We start from the raw sequence: 21,462 nt of genomic DNA on the forward strand, positions 1-21,462 counted from the left end.
GTAACCAAGTACTTACTTGGCTTTTCTAGCTAACCATATATTTCCAAACTTAAACATAATAAGGGCTTAACTCTGTAAGCTTGTTTGAAATTGGCCAATGGACATAAAAATTATTAGGGAGGGACTGATAACACAAAGGACATAAATCCAGCTCCTTATTATCTTTTGCTTTTGTGTATGCACATTAGCTTTAGCTTAAGTGGCTATATATTACCGAAGCCAGGATTGAGAAACAAAGTGGAACAGTAATCAGATCAGAGTATCTAACTGACACAGTCTTCAAACACAGCTATGACTTCATACGCTCCCACAATTGTATACAACTGGAATGACCTTGAGAAATAAGGCAGCAGTGGTAGAAATTTAGGCCACCTATTCAACGTTTACATCATTAAAGCACTTGCTGAGTTAAAAATTCAGGTATCCCAATAGGCATATTGACCCATCATCTCTGCTACCTCATTCCTGTTTTTACAGGATTCCCAAAGCCCTTTCTTCCATTCTCCACTGGGAGCGAGACCTGACAACGGCAAAATACGTGAACTGCCAGAGGGAACATGGGACACAGATCTGAACTACAGGAGTACAAGAATTGTTGCATTCCTAGAGGAATGAGGTCCACTACCAAGGCAGCATGCTCAAAAAAGAGAAAACCCTTGAAGTCAGCTGGCTAAGCTATCAGAAGGAAAAGGCATAATTAAGAAAAAGCTTTTATTATTTGCTTACCAAACGCTTTTTCTCCATCCACCAAGCCTAAGTCTTAAGGTAAAAGCAAAACTAACATATAACTACTGAATTAGGCTGTTTGCAATCATTTGTCCATTTATCCTCCCCATTAGCCCAGATTTCTAAAAAATGCCTTATCTGCTTTTCAGTATGTATAAAAACTATTCTCCTAACCATTCAGCCTGTAAATTTTCTAAAGATAATCTTTGTTTGTTTACTGAAATTATCACTTAATCCAAGTATGATGGTTCTTTGGTCAAAAAGCCAGTTCAATTCTTATGCAAAAGAACAACTGAAATTTATATCTGTTAATGAAAAAAAATCAATCAAGATATGAGGACAGGTACAAAATAGTCAAGTTCTGTTACTTATCACTTGATCTTCCCACATTTTCTTAAGCTCATGGATGAGTTTTAGTTAACTACTTTTATTTGCTTACACAATATTTCCAAGCTTAAAATCCGAGATTCTTGGTGAAAGGCTTGCCAAGCCTCATCAAGTTATGACAACATCATTAAATACTCTATTTCCTAATGCTTTAATTATAGGTTGAATGCACGAGCTTGTGATTACAGTTACATCCAAAAATACAGTGTCTCTTATAGTACGTAAAAGAGCAAGATTTAAACTTTTACTTCATCTCTGGCAATCACCAAGTGATCACTTAAGTAAATATTCAAAAGTAGCTGCTTTTAGAATATTATAATATTTAGAATACATTTTAAAATATCTACCAGACAAATGCATATTAGAATACATTTTACTTATACTGGATGTAATGAATAAACAGTGTAGAATGTTTTGTTTATCCGGGATGTCTGATAACCAACCCCCCTCCTCCAGTCCCCAAATCTCACTTTTGATTAGAGTTTGCACCTTTAAGAAGGGAGACTAATATCCAAGGTACTCATCTGAGAGTAATATGACTCCTCTGAAATGCTGTATTAATAGTAATTAAACACAACCTTTTGAAAAGCTAAATACAAAACAAAAAACAGTTCAACCATGCAACTTTAACTTTTCAGATGAATGAAATGTCTCACCCTTAAACTCTTTCTGCTCTATCTGCATCCTACTAGTTTCCCTGAAGTTATCACTTTTCAATTTAATGTCTTTTCCAATGGTACTGGTGTAATTGGCTTTGCCAATATGAGAATGGCTGTATCAAGAGAGAACAAAAGTCCATCTTGCCGAACAAGAAGTATTCAATTGCAAGCCGTAAGAGATAAATTTAAGGAAAGATTATCAGAAATGGGACTGAAAACGTGAAGTTGTCCACAGAACTCTATTAGCTATTTAGGCTTTCATTATTTTTAGATAAAAGCACATCTCCTCCTCCTTGGCCCCCTCCCCCAAATAAAATGCACTAAGTGTAGCCATGAGAAACACCTTACATTTTTCAGATATTTTAAAGAGGCTCAAAAGGCTGTAATTATGCAAAACACTCACACAAGATGTGGCATTTTGAAACTGTAACAGATGTTATTTCTTACAGTTGAAAAGGTATTTATTTCCTAAGTAGAAGAGCACTTGGAATACAGCCAAGACATCCAGAACAACTGATACACGCTTTCGGCCAGGGGCAGTGGGGGGAGAGAATGGGACGTGACACTGAATGCATAATATAGGACAATAGGAGCTTTCACAGAATAAAATTAGCATGTTTAAGCAGCAATTTCTTGAAGTGGAAAGCACTGCAAATTTCAAGCAAGTTAGTAAAGAATTCACATTTTCAGTAAAAAAATACAGAGTATACTGATTACTTCAACAGGAGCATCAGCTAAGGCTGGGGGACAAGTCTATCCAGGCATATTTCATATGGGAAAAAGAGGGAACCAAAACTATCTTGAATTTCACTGCTTACAAAAAAAAATCTTGTGCGAATTTATAAATTCTCCATGAATTCTGAAAATCTGATTTATACTTTTGGAAAAGTCCATGCTACTTACGAGAAATTTTTCTTTAATGTAAATTCTGATGTCGTAGAAGACATCAGGAGGTCAGCATCAATAGCACTTACGGCTGTTTGGAAGGGTAATTAATTGGCAAAAAATCCCTCTGAAGAGAGAATTGAACTCAATTCCTCCCTCAACTTTAAAGAGGTTTGTCTTCTGTAAAAATGCCACTGTAGTTCATAAGGTACAGGCCAAGTCTAAAAATTCTGAAATCCTGGAGGAGGTTTGCTATTTTGGTAAGTGAAGTTACCATGTTTTGCACAGCTGGCTGCAAGATATTGAAAACAAAGTTTCTCTCTTCTGTTCCCATAACCATTTCTGGGGAACCTTAAAAGTTTCAGCCATTTTTAAAGCTCTAAAAAATTTCGAAGCCATCTATAGTGGAAGGTGCCAACAATGAAATAGCATCACCTAGGAAAAAAATGAAAAAGGGAAAACCAAGAAAACAAGAAAAAACCCGGAGCAGAGGTCAGTCCTCTTTGATGTTTTATCTGCTATTTGTTCCAATGACATTACTTCTGTAAAGTGGATCACTGGCAAGTCAAGAAATTTAGTGAGCCTTAATCCCAGATTTATACTCAAAGACAGAGGAATGTTTAAGGAGTGGGGGCCAAGATAATCAGTAATGCCAAGGTATATGCCAAGAAATAAAATAAAACCTACCAATTTCCAGAAACTATGGCAGCCAAGCAACTGGGGAAACCACTCCTTTATGCGATACATATGCTTTATAACATGTTTTATGAAAGTATCTTTTCTGACTATAGTTGCTGCTGGGTTAACAGGTTGTCCAGGAAAGGCTTCCAAAGAGACACGGGAGAGGATAAATACAAAAGATAGTAATATTTCTGTAGCCAGAGCTGAATCTTCAGGCATTTTAAAGAAGCCAGACTGATGCGTGATTAAGACAGTTTTACTCTCATGTTCTTTACAACCCTATGCTTTTAATTTACCAGACGTGAATAAAGTCAGGAAGACATCAAGCTACAAGCAGGTGCCTCCCAACCTGTCTGTGCATTAAATTTGCAGTAACAGGTACTAAAAGCATCATTCAGCTTTGCAGTACCAGGAGTTTTGATACTGATGACAGCAACACAGAGTGAGAAACAGGTTCCTGTTTGGGTGCTATACGAGCCCACACCGAAGGAAAACACAGAGCAGACTGTCATAACACTACTCTCCTGCTGTTGGTACTGATGATTGCCATAGCTAGTACCAGTGGTTTGACTGACACTTACATGGCAATGTCCATACCACTTTGGCAACCACAAACTTGGGACAAGCTCATTAAATGCCTTACAAGCATTTTCTTTGGGATCTGGAGAAATAAGAGTGCGGAAGTGTTATTTTAATACATGTTTCAAAGTACAACACACTAAGAATGAACTGTATTTAGCTCAGATCACACTACTTACCCTGTATTAACTACAAACACTAGCTATTTTTGGTGCTCTAACAGGCTAGAAGTGAACATTTGAAATAAGAAGTGATAATTAATCTATACATAAGAAAATAGCATTCTAGCATAAGAACGCTGAAATTTCCCCAGCTGTTTAACAAGTAGCACTATAAAGAAATGAGTGAATGTCCGGGCTGCTCATCACAGTCTTGGGAACGGATAGAGGATGGCAATGGACTCAAACTGAAAACTTCCCAAACTCACGATGTCCTCACTCACAAGTGTGATGGCTGTATGCAGAAATACCCAAGGCAAAACAAGACCTGTAATAACTACACACATAATTTTCAAGTACGTTTTCATCATCTTTAATGAACATTATGTTTTGAGAGTTGCATAGACTTCCAGGCTATAATTGTTCCAGCAGAGAGCCATGAAGGACTTTGCATTTGATGCTTAGGGATCACTCTGGGCTAGAGGTATTAAAAACAGACTTCCTGTTATTCAAGCACATAGAACTGCAACAAGACTTCTTGCTCCCGGAAGGCTAGGCAGTCAAAGGGTACAGTTCCCAAAACCGGGATATGCCGTGCCAAAAGGTTTACCGAGAATCAGATAGACAGAAAAATATACAGCAGACCAAATCAAAGCATCTACTGTTAAAAGTGTTCATTTTATGGCAAACTGCTAGTAATGTGAAAGATGATAAAACAGTGAGAAGGGCAATCTCTCTTCTGTACTACTATCACAACATGAATGAATTTCAGACACTAGATGGATACACTGTTACTACCTGAATGCTTCTTTAACTACATACCCAAAGTGGAAATATCTCACGGTCAAGAAAGCAAGTGTTTTGTTTTTTTGTCTTGTTTTTTGTTAATTTTAGTACAATCTAGTACCGCTAAATTAACTGGCTCACCTTTCTCCCCCACAGCACTATTTTTGTACCAGTATTTTAATTTGCAGACACTTCAGATAAAACTAGATTCTTGCATGTATTCATGTTTTCAACATTCTTTTATCCCTTCACTTTGTAGAGATGTCACAGCTATTCCTTTTGAAAATGACTTTAGCTTAGAAGAATCTTACTACTTTCCAGTTGAAAAAAAAAGAAAGCAAGCTAATGCCTGTCAGTATTATTGGAGTAAGGAGATTTGACTGAGCAGCTGGTGAGTTTTTATTGTAAGCATTTCTCTAAGGCAATATTTTCTCTTAAAGCTTCAGTGTGAATTTTTCACGTTTTTCCTATGCCCATTGAAAGATTCCAAGTTAAAGGTGTCTCAGACATTTTGAAAAAAAGATTAAAATTGAACTTTAGAGCAACACCGAGAGTGTCCTGTAAAGTATGTTTTCATAAAGAGCAGAAGTGGAGAAACTGCACAAAATTCTAAACACTGGGATCCGTTCACAAAAGACAAGTCACTTCCTGCTTGTGTACACTTATCAGAAAGAAGTTCTCACAAGATGTACAACACACACACAGAAAAGAAATTTCACATGTAACTTGGAAAAGCCCATAGCTTTCTTGGCTGAATTCATATTCCTTATAGCAAAATTTATGTTAGAATTTAGCAAATACAATAATTACCTATAACAACACAGTGATCTCTAAGTGTTCATAGAATCACAAAGCTCCATTTGTCATCTTCTTTCCAAAAAATATGAGGTAGGCAGGAAAATCTGCAGACATATTAAAAACAGTACAAATGAATGAGAGCAAACAGTTGAAACAAATCTTGAAAGCTGACTACCTATTTGATTCAGATACAACTTCTTTCTGTTTTTCTTGTGATTCCTAAACTTTGAGAGAAAGGAGATAAAAGCATGCCACTGCGCAACTGTCACCTCAGTTTCTTTCACAACTTCAAGTCTCATATACAATGACAAAAAAGGAGGGGAATCGATTCTGAAATTTGAATACGTAGTTTCAGAGAACACTGGGTTGCAAGAAAGCAATAAACTTATTTTTATTTATTTTTAAATATCCTTAGTGCATTCTCAGTCCTACACTTAGCCAGCTGTAATTCCATGAAAAAAAAACAGCAGCAGAGTCCTCATTAAAGAGCAGTGAATTGTTCCGCCAAATGAAGCGGCACTTAACCTGAAAACTTGCCAAAGAGTAACATTTACTGTATCAGCAAATAAAGCCAAGTATCACCGTTAAACATAGGTCAATAAATGGAGTAGCTCTATTGCCACGAACACCACCGTTACAGTGGTTCTCAACCCTTCTAAATTTCCAGGCCACTAAAAATTTTCCAAAGACCTCTACTCAGAGAATCCAGCCTGCTGAGATAATGCGCATCTACTTTCGTTTGTTAGTGTTTGCAGGTCTTTCACAAATAATCCAAGGTATGCAAACAAAACCAAAACTTAAGAAAAAACATATTTCAGTAGTTTTGCAACTATACAAATTGACTGTAGCTACTTTCAGTAGAAAGAAAGTAGAGCCCTGCAAGACATCTGCATGCATAATGTGACATCTAATACTTGAGCCTTGATCTTTTCTACTACCTGCAAGAACCTTGTAGCTGTCCCAATAGCAATATCACCTCATCCTTGCACCTGGAACACATAACCTCATCACTCTTGTATGATTATATTTTCTAGGGCTATGCAGCCAATTAATAAACATACGGATCAGCAGTTACTTCACTGGCAATTTCAAGTACAATTTTAACAATGAGTTTGTTCTCAAGAAAGAAAGTAAACGTTGGATAATTAGGTTTATAGTTAATGCATTCTTCCACTTGATAAGACTGCTACAATAAAAGGCAACTTCTTTGATAGGTGAGGAGGCAAATGTTCTCCTTTCAAGTGTTTTGTAAGGGAGATACAAAATCACATTGGGGTTTTTTTTCTAAAAAGTTGCAGAACTTTTCATGTTATGTCCATTTAGGTACTTTCTCTTATTGCATATCGAAAGATCATGCGGTACTGACTTACACCAATGAAAACATAAAAGATGAGCATAACCAAAGGATGATCTTTTTAAAAAACATTGATGATAGAAAAGTTCAGATTTGGAACAGGTATATTACTATGAGATGCCACTGTAAGTGACAGTTTGTAAACACTGTTTGACCATAACAGTTTAACGTAAGAATACTTCATCTTCATGCAAATTCTTTCTTATTGTTAACTTAACACTTACTACATTTCTGTGAAATGCATAGTTTTAAGATTTGCTGCCATGGATTAAACATGCTGGCTTTGGTAGCAGACTTGCCCATCCTGTTGCATCAGAGGACATACTTGGGAAACGGTTCCACGAAGCTGAAGCAGGGTGAAGGAAAATACTATCTCTGACACAGATTAGGGTTGTTATTACTGTTTTGGTTCTGTCTTGCTTTGTTTTCCTTAATACTGTTCAGCAAGTGGAAAAAAGGAAAAGCATAAGAAAGGAGCACAAACTCCACTATCAGGAATGCACCAATGAAGTTCAAAAATAAGGCTTTTTTTAAATCCTAGTCCACATACCCATTTGTATATTCTCCTGGAAAACGCTGTCATGAGAAAAGATCAGAGTTTGTTTCTAGCAAAATTAATGAACTACTCATAAAAACACATCTTACTTTTTTTTTTTTTTTAAAAAACAGGATCCATCCTTGTAACATGTAGGGTTTGTCTATATATATAAGAGCTACACCAACATAACCATGAGGTCCTATTTTTAATCCTGCTCATGCTAGTAAGAAAATCTGCACGGGAATTTTTATTTGAAAATAAGAGCAAGATTTCAGCTTAGTTTATGACACTTCACAGTGAAGTTTTAAGTAAAAACAAACAAACAAGAACTCCCCCTTTTACTATTCTAACATCGCTGGCTAAAAACTGACATTACTGCTGAAACACCCAGGTAATGAGCCGCAGATGACTTGAGCCACAGATGGCTTGACTTCAGCTAGACCGCTAAGCCACATCATTGTTTAGGCACCTAAACGAGTACGGTTTCAAAGCCAAAAGCCACAAAACGTAACGAAAAGCAGGAACCAATAATGCATGTAACAGCAGTTTTTGATGTTCAACACTAACGTTTCTTTTCTCTCGTGTAACACTACTCCCCGTTTTGGTGACTTGGTAGTCGCTGCTCTACTCTGTTCCTGCGGTCTCAAAAAAAAAAGAAAAGACTCTCTCTTTTTTTAAAAAAAAAACTTTCGATGCCCTCTCTTACGAGGATCGGGAAGGTTAACGAACAAACAAACAGGCAAGTACCTGAAAGCCTAGTGTGTTAAGTGCACTTTTACCAGGTCTCCGCTCTGAACGCTTTGATGCACGAGCCAGACACGGGGCCCACGCCGCACGGAGGGGCGCAGTCCTCGGGAGCCTCCATCCGCGTCCGCGTACCGGCCTGTACGACACCCCCCTTCCCCCAGCGCTCGCTGCCGCCGCCCCGGGGCGCCGCCGGGGCCCGGCTGCCACCGCCCCGGGGCGTGGCCACCCGCCCCCTCACACGCGACCGCGGCCCCTCCCCGCGGCGCGCCCCTCCCTCCGCAGCGGGCAGACCCCGGCGGAGGGCAGGGCGGCAGCCCTCCTCCCCCTCCCGACAGCCCCAGACCCGCTTCCTCTCGCTGCCCAGCCCCGACCGCCCTTCTCACCTCTCCAGGTCCGGGAAGGGGGGCGAGGATGGGAGGGGGAGGGAAGAAAAATCACAAGGGAGGCCCCGACCCCCCCCTTCCCCTCCCCTCCCGCTCCGCCCCGGCGGCAGCCGGCACTCGCGCCTCGCCGGGGAAGGCGGCGGCGGGGCACCGGGCGGCCCCCTCCCCGGCGCTAACGGCTCCCCCAGGGCCGCGCTCCCGGCCCCTCCCCTGCGCGCTGGGGCGGCGCGCGGCGGGGCAGGCAGACAAGGCCCCACAGGCAGAGGCGGGGCGCCTTGGCCCCGCCCCCTCCCCCGCTCCTCCTCCTCCTCCTCCTGCCCGGGGGCGGCCGGCGCGCGCCTCCGCCGGCTGTTGGCTTCCGCGCGCCCGGCGGCGGCGGGAGGGCGGCGCGGTGCGGTGCGCAAAGCCGGGGCGTGGCCGCCGGGCGGCGCGGCGCCCCCCCCCCGCCGTGGCCGCTCGCCTCGGGGCCCGGCGCCGCCCGCGCTGCGTCCCGCGCCCCGCCGGGCAGGGGCAAGTTCCCCTTTTTTGAGAGGTTTCTCTCGGTGAAACCTCGGAAGGGCGTCACCGCTATACCTTGGGTCCCCTGGCCCATCTTTCAGGAACGCACTTAAGATAGCTGAGCATTTCCATAGTTTTCTGTTTCAATGAAATAGATCAGCGGTGGCACAAAACGCGGTTAACCTCCTCTCAGGACCCGGGTGCCTTTTTCACTGCTACAGCCCATACTTACCTGCAAAAACACATTGGCCTTTGCCGTACCTCCAAGGTGCCACACCTCCACGCCTTACCAGTGACCTCCGCCACTCAAAGGCAGAATAATTTTCCAAATTATTAATAGAGTGTGTGACTGTCAGCTGTGCTTTCCTACTGGGAAGGCTGATTTCAGGGTGCACAGGTTCACTGCTGAGGCGCGGCTGTCGTGGTTTGACACAGCAGCGATGGAGGCGAGCACGAGGCCTCGGCGACCCCGTGGTTTGTCTATCTGCCAGCCCTTTTAATGACTCAGCCCACTGCGGCGAGATTGGATTGAAGGGTAGCGACTTCAGAGACGTTCATTCTTTCAAGTTTTGTAAAAGTTATTCGCTAGGTTGCGGAAGAGTGTCCCTTAAGGAGGAAAACTCAGCCTTTGCACTTCAGGTGGCTCGTCAGGCCACGCACATGCCTGAGTCGACCAGTCAGCACAGGTGGAGGTTGGGGGCAGATCATATGTGGGCCTCATGTGCCATGACAAGAGCCATAAAATAGATATTCCCCATCCGCTTATTCAGGAGCCCTTGGAAACCTTTCTCTGTAGTGTCTGAAACTCAGCACGTTCAGTAGGCTATTGTACTAGGCTGGACTTGGCTATGATCCTATAGGGCAATTTCTGTTCTGACTTCTAGCACTACGAACAGTGATAAAAATCTGTGTATATTATATGTATTACTTGCCTGAGTTGTCCTGCTGTTTCTAAGAGACTTTTCTCCATTCCTTCTGGACAGAAAGGATGGCTGAGCACCATGCTTCAAAGCAGGAAAATATGAATAAGTAATATGGAAGATATTTAAGGAGTAACACAGTCTCTCACAAAGTAGAGCTAATTTGCTAACAGATGACAAATACAAATGGTGCAGTGGGTGTGTTTTACTTTCTAGATTCATACCTATGACTTCTTGTGTCCTTATTCCTTCTGTTGCACCAGACTTCAACAAAAAAAGTTAGTTCATTGTGCTTTGGTTTAATTGCTTACATTGCATAAAACTGCTACATGATTAAAATATTATATTAACAAATTTATATTCACTAAAGCTCTGTTAAGAGAATCTTCCTGTAGAGTGAATATTAAATTTGCCTCCACCCGGCTTACTCATCTTCTGAGATAACTAGATGACAAGAAGGGCATTTCAAGTTTGTAGGACATTTATTCTAACTTCAGTGGCATTGCTTCATTTTATGGTAGTATTCAATATTTAATTGGTAGTGGGGAAAAAGTTCTATATCAGGAGAGCTTTCTGAATTAATTAAATGCCTCATACTGTAGGTACTCTATATTTGAGTCATATTGTTTGTTTGTACATATGCATTATTCAGAGTACTTTTATACAGAACATTTCAGAAATGTTCTTTGCCATCTCATCTCTAAGAAGGGATTACGGAATATCATTGTGGTTGTCAGAATGAAAGACTTTACTTTTCAAACTGGAAGGAAAAGTTTAGCTGTAAAATGAGATCACCATGATGTATAGAAATAGTAATGGCTCTTTCAGATCTCCCTGTAGAGTAAAGGGTAGTAAAGTAGTGCACATGGAAGACACGGTACAGATGGGCAACACATCTGTTGTCTTTTAAGAATACAGCAGCAATGATACTATGCTCACCTCCTGCTTGGTTCATTGCACGTAATACATCATTTATTTGCCAGATCAGGAGCTTAAAGCTGTAATGATCACATTAATAGTCTATTAAAGTCTTAAGGAGGTTGTATTGCATACAGTTACCTTCCCCCTAGCCCCAATGTATATGTATATAAATAAAACAATAAAGCCTCCATATCTGACTCATCTGGGGCTGACTCATTTTTGTAATGAGGGTCTGACTCAATTTTAAAAAATCTTCTCGGCCAAATGAGAACAAGATTCCTTCACAGAAATGATTCGTTCACTGTTTAGAAGGTATACGAAAGTGGCCATTAGAGGGTGACGTTCCTGAAAGAAAAGTACCCCAAATGAATAAAATAATTTCTAAGCATGATTCTTCTCTTATTTTCGTCATGGTACATTAGTTTTATCTTCACTGTACTCATTTAAGTCATCCTCACCTATGCCAATGTAAGACGAGAACTAGGCTCTATTACTTAAGGTGACAAGAAGTAGAAAGAAAAGCCATATTAGAAAAAGGAAATGAATAGTTGTTTTGCATAAAGCCCACACTAGGTTAAAAGCTAAAACAGGAAGGAACTTCACCATCAGTATGCTAGATGGGACTGCTTCTGTGACATGTGCTTGGTTTTGAGAAAATCAGAACTCTTCAGGTTACTAATAGGAATAATTACCATGTTTATTTTATGTTTACCTGAATTTTTCAAAGTCCATGAAGGTGAGTGCTCAGCTTTTAAGATAGCCCCTTCTTTATTCTGAGGTCTGATTGCAATTGAAAAGTTAGCATGTACTTTCTTAAAAGGGATAGTTCTGATGTGATAAGTCATATGGACTTTGTAAAACATACATATGATTTTCTTTAGATTTTTAACCAACAAAGTTAATTGTATGGATAATTTGAAATGTTTGTCATTCATTATGTACACTGCAATTTTTTTTTGCAACTATTTTCACGTAACTGTTCTTTTACAATCTTCATTGTAAAGAGAGTAATTACAATATTGTAAAGAGAGTAATTAAAATATTTATGTTTTTCTGTAGGAGGTACTTGTATCTTAAAATACAACTTTTTTGAAGTCCCTGTACTGAAATGCCTGTAAACATTTGTACAGTCACTATCTGGTATGAGACTGTGTCTGAGAAAGAGCTGTGCAGTGGTAACTTGATAAAAAATAGAGCAGAATATGTACAACTGAGTGATATGTATAACTGAGTTTGGGTGTTCTTAAAACTACCTAATAATGTCTAACAAATCTTAAAAAGAATTCCAAATACATCTTGGTGATCCTAAAGGTCAGTACTGAATTTAGGACGAGTGCAAAATATATGTGTATAAGTTATGCATTCAGTGCTTTACTGAAAATCCATAAATAAATTAATATTTAAATAGTTTTGTCACAGACATTCCTAAGTAAGCTTTTGAATAGATAAATGTTATAATAAAAAGCATCCCTTAGACAAATGGTGTGTGTTCCCAGACATCATTCAATTATTTATGAAGCATAATTTTCTGCAGAAACCTTAGTATTGAAATATACCAAATTAGGTTATTTATATTTACATTTTTATTTTCATTCATCAAAAGGAATAACTATGGCAATAGCTTGAATATACTGATTTTTATAGATTATAAAACTACAAACTTGATAAGCTGTTGTAAGCTTCAAATATTGTAGAAATAAAACAATTTAAGATGTTGGAATAATTAATGTTTTACTGCTATGCAAAAGTGGCTAAAGCAGTAGTCAGATTCTTTGCTAGCACAGACTGCACAAATAAACAATGGCATGAATATTGCCAGAAGAAAGCATATTGACATTATCGTCAGTCATCAAAGAGCAATTGTGTTTTTCCATGATAAATTGCCTAGATTGCTCTTCTTGGAGGTGCTTTATGCTGCAATAGCATGTTCATTGCAATTCTGATATCCGCATGTGCTCTTAATCACCACAGCGTGTCTAAAGAAGAAGGTCCAACTCTTTGTGCATGTAAGGTGAAATATATAAGCAGAATGCAGCACAGAATTATGTTAGAAAATTTAGATCATTGTCCTGTTTTGGATGTTCTAAAAACTGCATAACAGTGTCTAAATTAACATAAAAGAGAGTAAATATGCTGAACGACTTTCTTCGAAAATTCCAAGCAATCTGGGTCTCTGTGCTTCATTGGAAATCTTATATTAGAAACTGGTTTTATTTTAGATTTTGTATCAAACTTAAGATGTATAGAATTACTTTGCTACAGATGGCTGCCACACGAGGCTGTGGACAATACTTAACGGTACTTACACAAGATTGTTGTCAGAAATCTTTGAGGTGTGAAACGGTGTCTGGATATCTTCCTCTGAACCCTAAATGGGTGGTTGAAACCTCCTAATTCCACATGCTTTTCTAAAAGCGCATTAAGGCAGTGGATATTTCAGGTTTTTAATATAACCTCTGATGTGGCAGGCAAGCAAAGAGTACAGAGTAGTAAGTGAAACTTTGACTTTTTATTTTCATTTAAGAGTGGGAATACAACTGGAGATTTCTCATTGAACGGAAATTCTGAGGAAGATCAAATTGGCAATAAACTAAGCCTTTAAAAATCCGATCAAAATAACACAGTTCGGCATTACAAAAAGTGACATGTTTCCTTTGCATTTGTAAAGCAACCCACTTGTTTGCTTAGGAGTCATTGTAACTTCCGACTGCATGGCTTTAGAGCAGGAAGTTGTAGCTTTAGAGCCTGACGCTCTCAATCCCAGTCCCCTCCTCTCCGTTCAGCTCCTTGATGGACTGTATCTCACAGAATCCATCAGTCATGTGTTCCCCAAGTTGTACCATACAGCTTGTATCACTGCAGTACTGTATGACTATACTATTATCATTTCTGTAAGGCAGTGATAAAAATACAATTTAATATATTACCAAATTGATTCGAAACAGAATATCACAGATCAAATGAGGAAACCTAAAATGAAATATTTATGATTTTCTTAATGGTAAGATTTTTTTTACAAATTCAGATTTTCCCTGTGCATAATTTCATTTTAATGGAATTGGATTTTCTATAGAAAAAAACGGTAGAGGCTTGATTTCATAGAATTTCATAGAGAATTTCATAGCATCTCAGAACTTCTTAACATTACGCACGTGAGTTACAGATCTTTGAAAATAAAGCAAAATGTCTTAGAGGCACTGCATGGTTTGGTGTCACCAATCCTTATAACTGTAAAGTTTGTCCGCATTCGGATTTCCCACAACCGTTACACATTGCCAGCAATGTTTACATTTGGGAGGGAGTGTTTCCCAGTCCTGTGCCAAGCAGCAAGCCTTTTGTGGCTGGGGCTCTGTCTGTCTGCCAAGTAACCCGCTCAGGAGCCTAGTCCTTTTCCAGTTGTGCTTTCTGTGTTCAGCCAGATATAGCCTTCCCTACGAAATCCACAGTCCTGTGAGTTGAAAGAAAATACATTTTTCTGATACTAGATTATAATTCGGATGGCTTCTCAGGAAAGCTCAAGAGGATGGTAAGCACCCTCCCTAGCAGGACAGCATGCAAACATTTCTAGTCAGATAACATGCTTTAGACACGTATGTAACGTGGCTAACAGGTGGCGCTAGCGCTAGCTGGGCCGGGTGGAACGCATAATGCAGAACGCAGCTCCTGGTGCTACGCGTGGACGTCTGCTGCTGGCACAGCACGGCCGGCAGATCCACAAGCCCATGTGCAATCTTCTGTGTGAAACAGGCAAAACGGAGAATTGCCATTAGTTGACCTTGAAAGCTGTAGCAGTGGTTTTAGGTTGGTTGCCAAGATGCATACATGCCTTGCATGAGATTAGGATAAGAATTTAATTACACAAAACTCTTCCTACTTCGGCTGGAAGAATTTGATTTCAAGAGCTTGCTTTTCTCCGGCTTGTGGAGGTCAGATCATGAGCATTTTGTGGCAAATCTTTGACACATGTAAGGGAAAGGTCAAGCCCTACATTTTGCCTGACATTTTTCTTTTTTATATTAAAACAAATTATCTTTTTATCTACCTAGGATATGTGTTTTACATTTCAATTTATTATCTGTTTTGTGAGGATTTTACGACTCTGTGACGTAGGGTTAGTAAAGTGAAGGTAATTGACTGTGGCATTTGATTTTAGATGTTATTTCTGTATCCTGCCTGAAATCCTTCACTGAACTGATTCTGAGGTTAGTCCCCCTGGATGCAGATGCAGGTGGCCTGTTGAAACTGTCAGATTGCAATTAAGTACACTTGTCAGAGTGCAACTGAGTGAGAAATTAAATGCTGTGTTTTCCTCTCTCTACGTAATGATTTATGACCCTATAACTCCAGTTACTCATAATGGGAGCTAGACGCATAAATTTGTCTTCATAGAGGTGGAAGGGTACCGCTAGAATTGGAAGCTGAACTACAAAACTGTGGGTTAGTACTGCATAATCTCTAAACAGAGAGTGATTATCTGTATCTATAAAGACATATTTCATGTTGGGTCCCAGTAGTTTTTTACTTTTAAATTGTTTTCATATTGAGAAAATAGTTCAAAGTTAACTCAAGTGAAAATATACATGATTCTTAGACTAAAGCCCTAGTTTAATGTAGAAGACAGCTAAAAAAAACCACTCGTTAATAATTAATACTCTGTGTTTTTTCTTACTTGCCAGAATTGCATTAATGTACTCCACATTAATAATCTGATATTGAAATTTGACTCAGAATGGCAAAAAAGTTGGTCATAATTAAGATTTCATGTCTGATGATTGATTTTTATGAGTATAAGAGATCATAAAATCTGTGGTCAGAGACTTTGGGTGCATTTCTATGTAGTTTCCCTGTATGGCTCTACTGTCATTGGAGAGAAAGTTTTCATTCAGATTATAGTTATTTTACAGTGTAATCATACTGGCATACTGTAGCTGTGTGATTCCAGGGCTAAATTCCCTCTGCGACTATGATAGGCTTCATCTTCTTTTCAAACACAGTCAAATCTGAACAGCTTTGAAATAGGAATATGGTTAGATACCACCACAAATACAAGTTATTATTAGGAGAGATTTCATGCAATTCAGCAATAAAGTCCAGCATGTAGGTTGTGGGAATATTCTGTGCTTGCTTTTTCTCATTTGATGATGTATTCAATACGCTGCCAAAATCCTCAAGAAAGAATGTTATGTTTCATTGTATGATAGTTAAAAAAAACTTTCATGATACTTGGATGCACATAGTTGTCCATGTGTCCTATCTGATTGTCTTGCTGATACAGTACTCTTTGTTTTACAGCTAACACTGTAATTATATCATGCAGGGATACCTGTGCATTGAATAATACCACTTTTCCACTTTGCACTTTTAACAATTCTTGCAAAAGCTCCCTGCAACAAAGAAGAAAGAACGAGACTGTTTTACTGAAGGCCGTTGTAAATCATCCCAATTTCCAAAATATTCCATGTATTTGCCAATCCTCCAGCAAAGAACAACAGTCACATATTATGTACTCAGAGTGTGAATCCAAGAGAGAGAGGAATGTTGTTCCCCGAGGACCAAGATCAGTAACTAAAAAAAGTAAGTAAGAGAAGAACTCTTAATTTGTAGGTAGGTAATTGCAACATAAGATATATGTTTTTATTTGGTAGTTAAATGTTACTATGTACAACTATAATGTGACTATTGTTTTTGGCCTTAATAGCTTATCTTCGCATTGCTACAAAACGCAGGTTTTATGCCAGATTCTAAGTGGCATTCTTTCCTGTCGGTGAGTGAAAAAATTGGATAGCAAAATGCTGATTTCTTCTGGGGGGTGGATCTTGTGCAAAATCTAGTGGGATGATTCCCATTGTCATTGAGGAGCTTTGTATTCGTCTGCGAGAGGGATGGCTGTGAGAAAAGAGTGGAAAGAGTATCCTCTACCTCTTACAGCAACCAGCAAGAATAATTTCTGCTGAAAATTTGACCTCAGCCATGTGGGTTTTATGAATGTTCTTCTGTTCCCCTCTTTGTTCCTTTATTTGTGCTGTATTTTCTAAAATCCTTAATTTGTTTTTAATAATTGGAGTTTCTGATCAATTTTCATGCAGAATTTGATTTTAAATGTTATTGTGGAGTTGATATCTGCTGTTATCATTTTGATATCTGATATTATATGATGAAAGGTTAAGAGTGAGTATTTGAAGAACTAATTCAAATATGGCAACTATTTAGATGGCAGCTATACAACAAAAAGAGCCAAATAACCATTAAAAGAGCCAAAATAACCATTTGGTATTTCTAGTCTATGCTAGGCACAACTGTGTAGTATCAGAAATGGCCTTTCATAGAAGGCAACACTGAAGAAGGACTTGTCCAGCATTCCAGAGAGGAGTTCAGCAACATCAGCATCTTTTCAGAGCAGTAGCATCATATTCCTTCTTTGCCTTATACTCTTGCAAAGTGTCTGGAAACTTCTTGGGGAGAGGATGCTTCCAAAATCTGTTTTTCTGACATACATTGCTAGCAACAGGGGCAATAGGCCAAGCACTAAAAAGAAGAACATCATTTTTTTTCAAACTGCGTCATTTTTTTCTTACGAAATAGCTGTCTTTACAAGCATGGAAAATAAACAAGCAAGAAACGTGGACAAACTCTATTCTCAGTTACACTCACACAGCTCTAACAAAATCTCACATACGTGCTTGTTGTTAGTATGGCACAAGTCTTCCAGCTTGTGTGGTTTGAAGTGAAACTTTCAAAAATTTTCTGCCACAGATAGCAGACAGACTAGATTACACTTCAAATAACTATTATCATATGGCTTTCACTTATTTTTTTTTTTTTTTCATAGTCCAATTTTCTGTTATCTTTGTCAACAGAAGACCAAACAACAAAAAAACTGAAAAGCTTTGAAGCTGATAGTAAAGCAGAAAAGGGCTACAATGGTAGGGAAAATGTATTTTGATTAGCTAATCAGTACTCTTCAGATCTCTTCAGAATAATTTTACATGTTATCCTTTTGTCCTTTTTTATCATAGTCAATAAAATCCTTGTTTTCACAAATGAGACAAAGAACTTATTTTAGCATTTTTTATGAGAGTTTTTTCTCTCTCTCTCTCTCTCTCTCTCTCTCTCTCTCCTCTGTATGTTATATAACAGTTTTGTTTTAATTTGTAGTTCCAAAAGCAAAAGGCTCATTTGACATGAAAACGGAAGATCTTGTATATTTTTATAAATATTTCAATTTCACTATGCTTCCTGAGAACGAAGAAGAGCATAATACTTACTACATGCTGGAAGTTCACATCAACAATTCTATAGTCAGAGGACGAAGCGCAGCTGAAGAATACCTAAATCACTCCTGTCTGGTGGCAATGATGGAAGACCAAAATGACTGTATAAATATTTCACTGCATCTGAAGTCTTATGTGGAATGTAAGTTACAAAGGAGAATCAGAAGGGGAATCAAACTCACAAACAGTGGGAATCTTACAAAAAGTCTCCAATAGGTAATTCTGTGCTTTCGGCAACCATTTTAAAATATTCCCCCCAAAAAAATAGGCATTTTTGATCTTTCCTTACTAAAAGAACATCTTGGGTAGGCAACGGACATTCTGTATAGAATCATTTAAAGCACATTTCGCTGTATTTTCTTCCTAGAAGCAACACAGAAAACTAAATGTCTGTAAATTCACTTAGCTTTTTTTTTTTTTTTGCTTAATGTTGGCAGACTTCCAGAATTCATGTATGACAAAAACTGGAATTGCCTTTCCCCCCACCTTTGACCGTAATGCCGTAATCATTTTGTCGTGGAGGTGAATTAAAAAATTCCCGTCAACGTCAATGACAGGAGAATCAGGGGTCAGATCTGACTGTTCTTAATGTCCTGCTGCAGTATCCTACTTTCAGCCTTACTACAGTATGCTTAGAAGCGAAATCTTCAATTGAACTAGGTTTTGTTTTCCCAGAGGACAACCTATCAGATTTTTAAATTTCTCTTTGTGCTGCGGGAGTTTTTTGGCTGATTGCCTGACCATGGTCAGGGCTTCCAGCCCATATATGGAGCACTTGCCATCAGGGAATTGGTGAATTATTACGTTCATTGAGGTTTGTATGGCAAATATATTTTATTTTGTGGCTTTGCTGGAAAAAATGAGTGTTTTTGAGTTGACTAAACCTGAGTTAAACAATCCTAGGTAAAATCTGCTAAAGGCAGTTTAGGTTTTTTACATAGGTAGGTTTAGCCATGAGTAACTTGTGTCAAAACTATGAATTAACTACCCTTGTGATTTACCTTGGAACTAGTTATCTCAAATCAACACTGAGAGTTGAGAATACACCTTTATTTCTAGTTACTTCAAAGGAAAATCAGAGAGATGCTCAGAGCTTTGACTAGGCAGCACTGATTTATAAGTCATTACAACTACAAGATGTGGTGGAGAACTCTCTTTGTAAGCAGAAGGCACAAATGACTGTATCGAAGATGTTTTTGCTTCTGAATTAGGAGGGATAAACTATACTTTATCAAAGAGCCATGGGGTTATTGGCGGTTACCTTAGGACTTCTCAGTGGAGAAGACACAAAGGAAGTTGGTATAGATTTAATTATAATATTCTAAGTCAAGAGTAGGAAAACTGTTTTGGATATAGTCTGTAATTTGACTTTATATGAGTCATTGTCACATAATTTTTTTTTTTACTACTATTTGACGATGCTAAGGTGTGCATTAGCACGCAGCTGCCAAAGAGGTTTGAAAGGACTTTTGAACTCTTGGGGAGGAAAGCTCCCCCACATCCTTTCTCTGTGCTCTGTAGTTCTGACTTGTACTAGTTACTGACCTAATTGCGTGGGGAATGGGAGTATATTTCTGCAGTAGCTGTTGACCGAAAGAACAGCCTTCCCCCTACGCTTACCCAGTCTCGAACAACTTTGGTTAAAATAATTCCTCAGAGGGTTCTTAGAGGTGGTATTTCTTCACCTTTTGGTAATGATATTTTTCTATATGTAGTATCTTACCACCTCCCATATATGAAGATGGAATGGGAGGCTGAGAATGCCAAAACAGGGGTATGTTGGACGGTAGGCCAATTCCTTTGGTTTCCCATCAAAACACAAACAAAAAGGGGATATACATTACCTTTGTCTTGCCTTAAATGTAAAAGTTGATCTTTGAAGCATATTCTTCCTGGCAGAATCACATATAACAGTTTACACAAATAGAAAAATTTTCATTCACTTAACTACGTCTAACTATTTCAGACATGGAGAGATAGATACAGATGAAAATGAAGCTAAATTCCAGATAGGAAACTTAATTGCAAGTAACACAGAAAGCTAAAAGAGAAAGGCACAATCTTATCTTTTGTTTTAAATTTTCATCCGTCAGGAATAGTCATGATCCAAAAACCCAGCCAGATAGCCAAGATAGACTGTTCTGCTTTCTTCTGCCAGCCATTTCCTGCTTCTTTTTCTCTCTTCTGCGTTTTATGGACAGATCCCATGTGTATGACGAAGATCATATGGCTCAGTATGATTCCATTAGTTTTTGTGTTCACTATTTCAACCGTCGTCTACAAAATTGTCCAAGAAAATGAACAAAACTGTAAGTAATAACAAGTCAATCTATATGAATTTAAAGTCATGTCCATACAGTGTCTATACAATGTAAAATGTATTGATTTACAGTAACAAAGCTGTTGATTATCAATGTGGTTCAGACAGTAACATTTTAGTTGTAATATGGTAAAAGTTTAATTTAAAGGGACTGGAATAGCCAGATGATTGATGTTATCACCCTTCACCTCTGAATTGCCGATACAAATCCAGACTTGGTGGTGGTGCATGAAATGTGTTTGCATCTGACAGACGCTTGGCAACCTATGCTCCTTGGTGTAACGAACCTCAATTTCAGACCGATTCCAGTAAATAAAAAGATCACAGCTGAGCCCTGTTGAAGGTCTCAGCAGAAATGCCAATGACCAAGTAGAAGCAGAGACTGAAATACCCTTTCCTTCCTTGATTATGATCCATCCAGGTCAGGGTCAAGGCAAATTATGGGCTGTGAGAATACCCCATGTATATCCCATTGATATGGTATAGATATAAGGAAATACACACTCAGCTGTCTATCCTGAAAACTAGTCATCTAAATTCAATGGTGGTGCACTGCTACACAGGTCAGCTAAGCTGTGTCCTGTTAACCCTAGAGCTGAAGTAAGCCCAGATAACATTTCTTCTCTTTGCTGTGATTTCAGCAAAGAAAATAACGCTGTGATTTCTGAGATCAGCATGCTTGCCTATTCTAAGTGATTAGAAGACTCACTTCACTAGGAGAGAACTTGTCCTTAGTTCAGAGGCTGAAACAATTATTTCTACATAATGACTTCACCAGCCAAGACAGGTTCCTCCCACGTATTTCACTTCAGACGGAGGCGGAATAAGGGTTTACAATATTTCTTCTAGCA

The 21,462-nt window shown here is 38.8% G+C and overlaps 2 protein-coding genes across 27 annotated transcripts in view; one reads left to right on the forward strand and one right to left on the reverse strand.

Moving 5' to 3' along the window:
* KLHL5 (kelch like family member 5) overlaps positions 1 to 8,821 on the reverse strand; it is a 62,680-nt gene extending 53,859 nt beyond the window's left edge. For 4 of the 15 annotated variants that reach the window (XM_068943157.1, XM_068943156.1, XM_068943152.1 and 1 more), the window contains exons 1-2: positions 8,682 to 8,821; positions 5,672 to 5,763 (exon numbers count right to left, since the gene is read on the reverse strand). The gene's annotated coding sequence lies outside the window, so the exon portion shown is untranslated. Of the gene's footprint in view, positions 1 to 5,671; positions 5,764 to 7,237; positions 7,360 to 8,298; positions 8,513 to 8,681 lie in introns of those variants that run through there. The other 11 variants (XM_068943158.1, XM_009673380.2, XM_068943148.1 and 8 more) reach the window with 5 other exon arrangements.
* Positions 8,822 to 9,409: 588 nt separating this feature from the next.
* The window catches only part of TMEM156 (transmembrane protein 156), a 28,455-nt gene continuing 16,402 nt past the window's right edge, over positions 9,410 to 21,462 (forward strand). For 2 of the 12 annotated variants that reach the window (XR_011141077.1, XM_009673371.2), the window contains exons 1-4: positions 11,427 to 11,756; positions 16,313 to 16,594; positions 18,176 to 18,433; positions 20,493 to 20,600. Coding sequence is in view for 11 of the 12 variants with exons in the window: in XM_009673371.2 (XP_009671666.1) it covers positions 11,657 to 11,756; positions 16,313 to 16,594; positions 18,176 to 18,433; positions 20,493 to 20,600 (748 nt within the window). In the remaining variant the exon portion in view is untranslated. Of the gene's footprint in view, positions 11,757 to 16,312; positions 16,595 to 18,175; positions 18,434 to 20,492; positions 20,601 to 21,462 lie in introns of all 12 variants that reach the window. The other 10 variants (XM_068943164.1, XM_068943163.1, XM_068943162.1 and 7 more) reach the window with 9 other exon arrangements.

This window comes from Struthio camelus, chromosome 4 (genome assembly GCF_040807025.1).
Source record: "Struthio camelus isolate bStrCam1 chromosome 4, bStrCam1.hap1, whole genome shotgun sequence".
Lineage (NCBI taxonomy): Eukaryota > Metazoa > Chordata > Aves > Struthioniformes > Struthionidae > Struthio > Struthio camelus.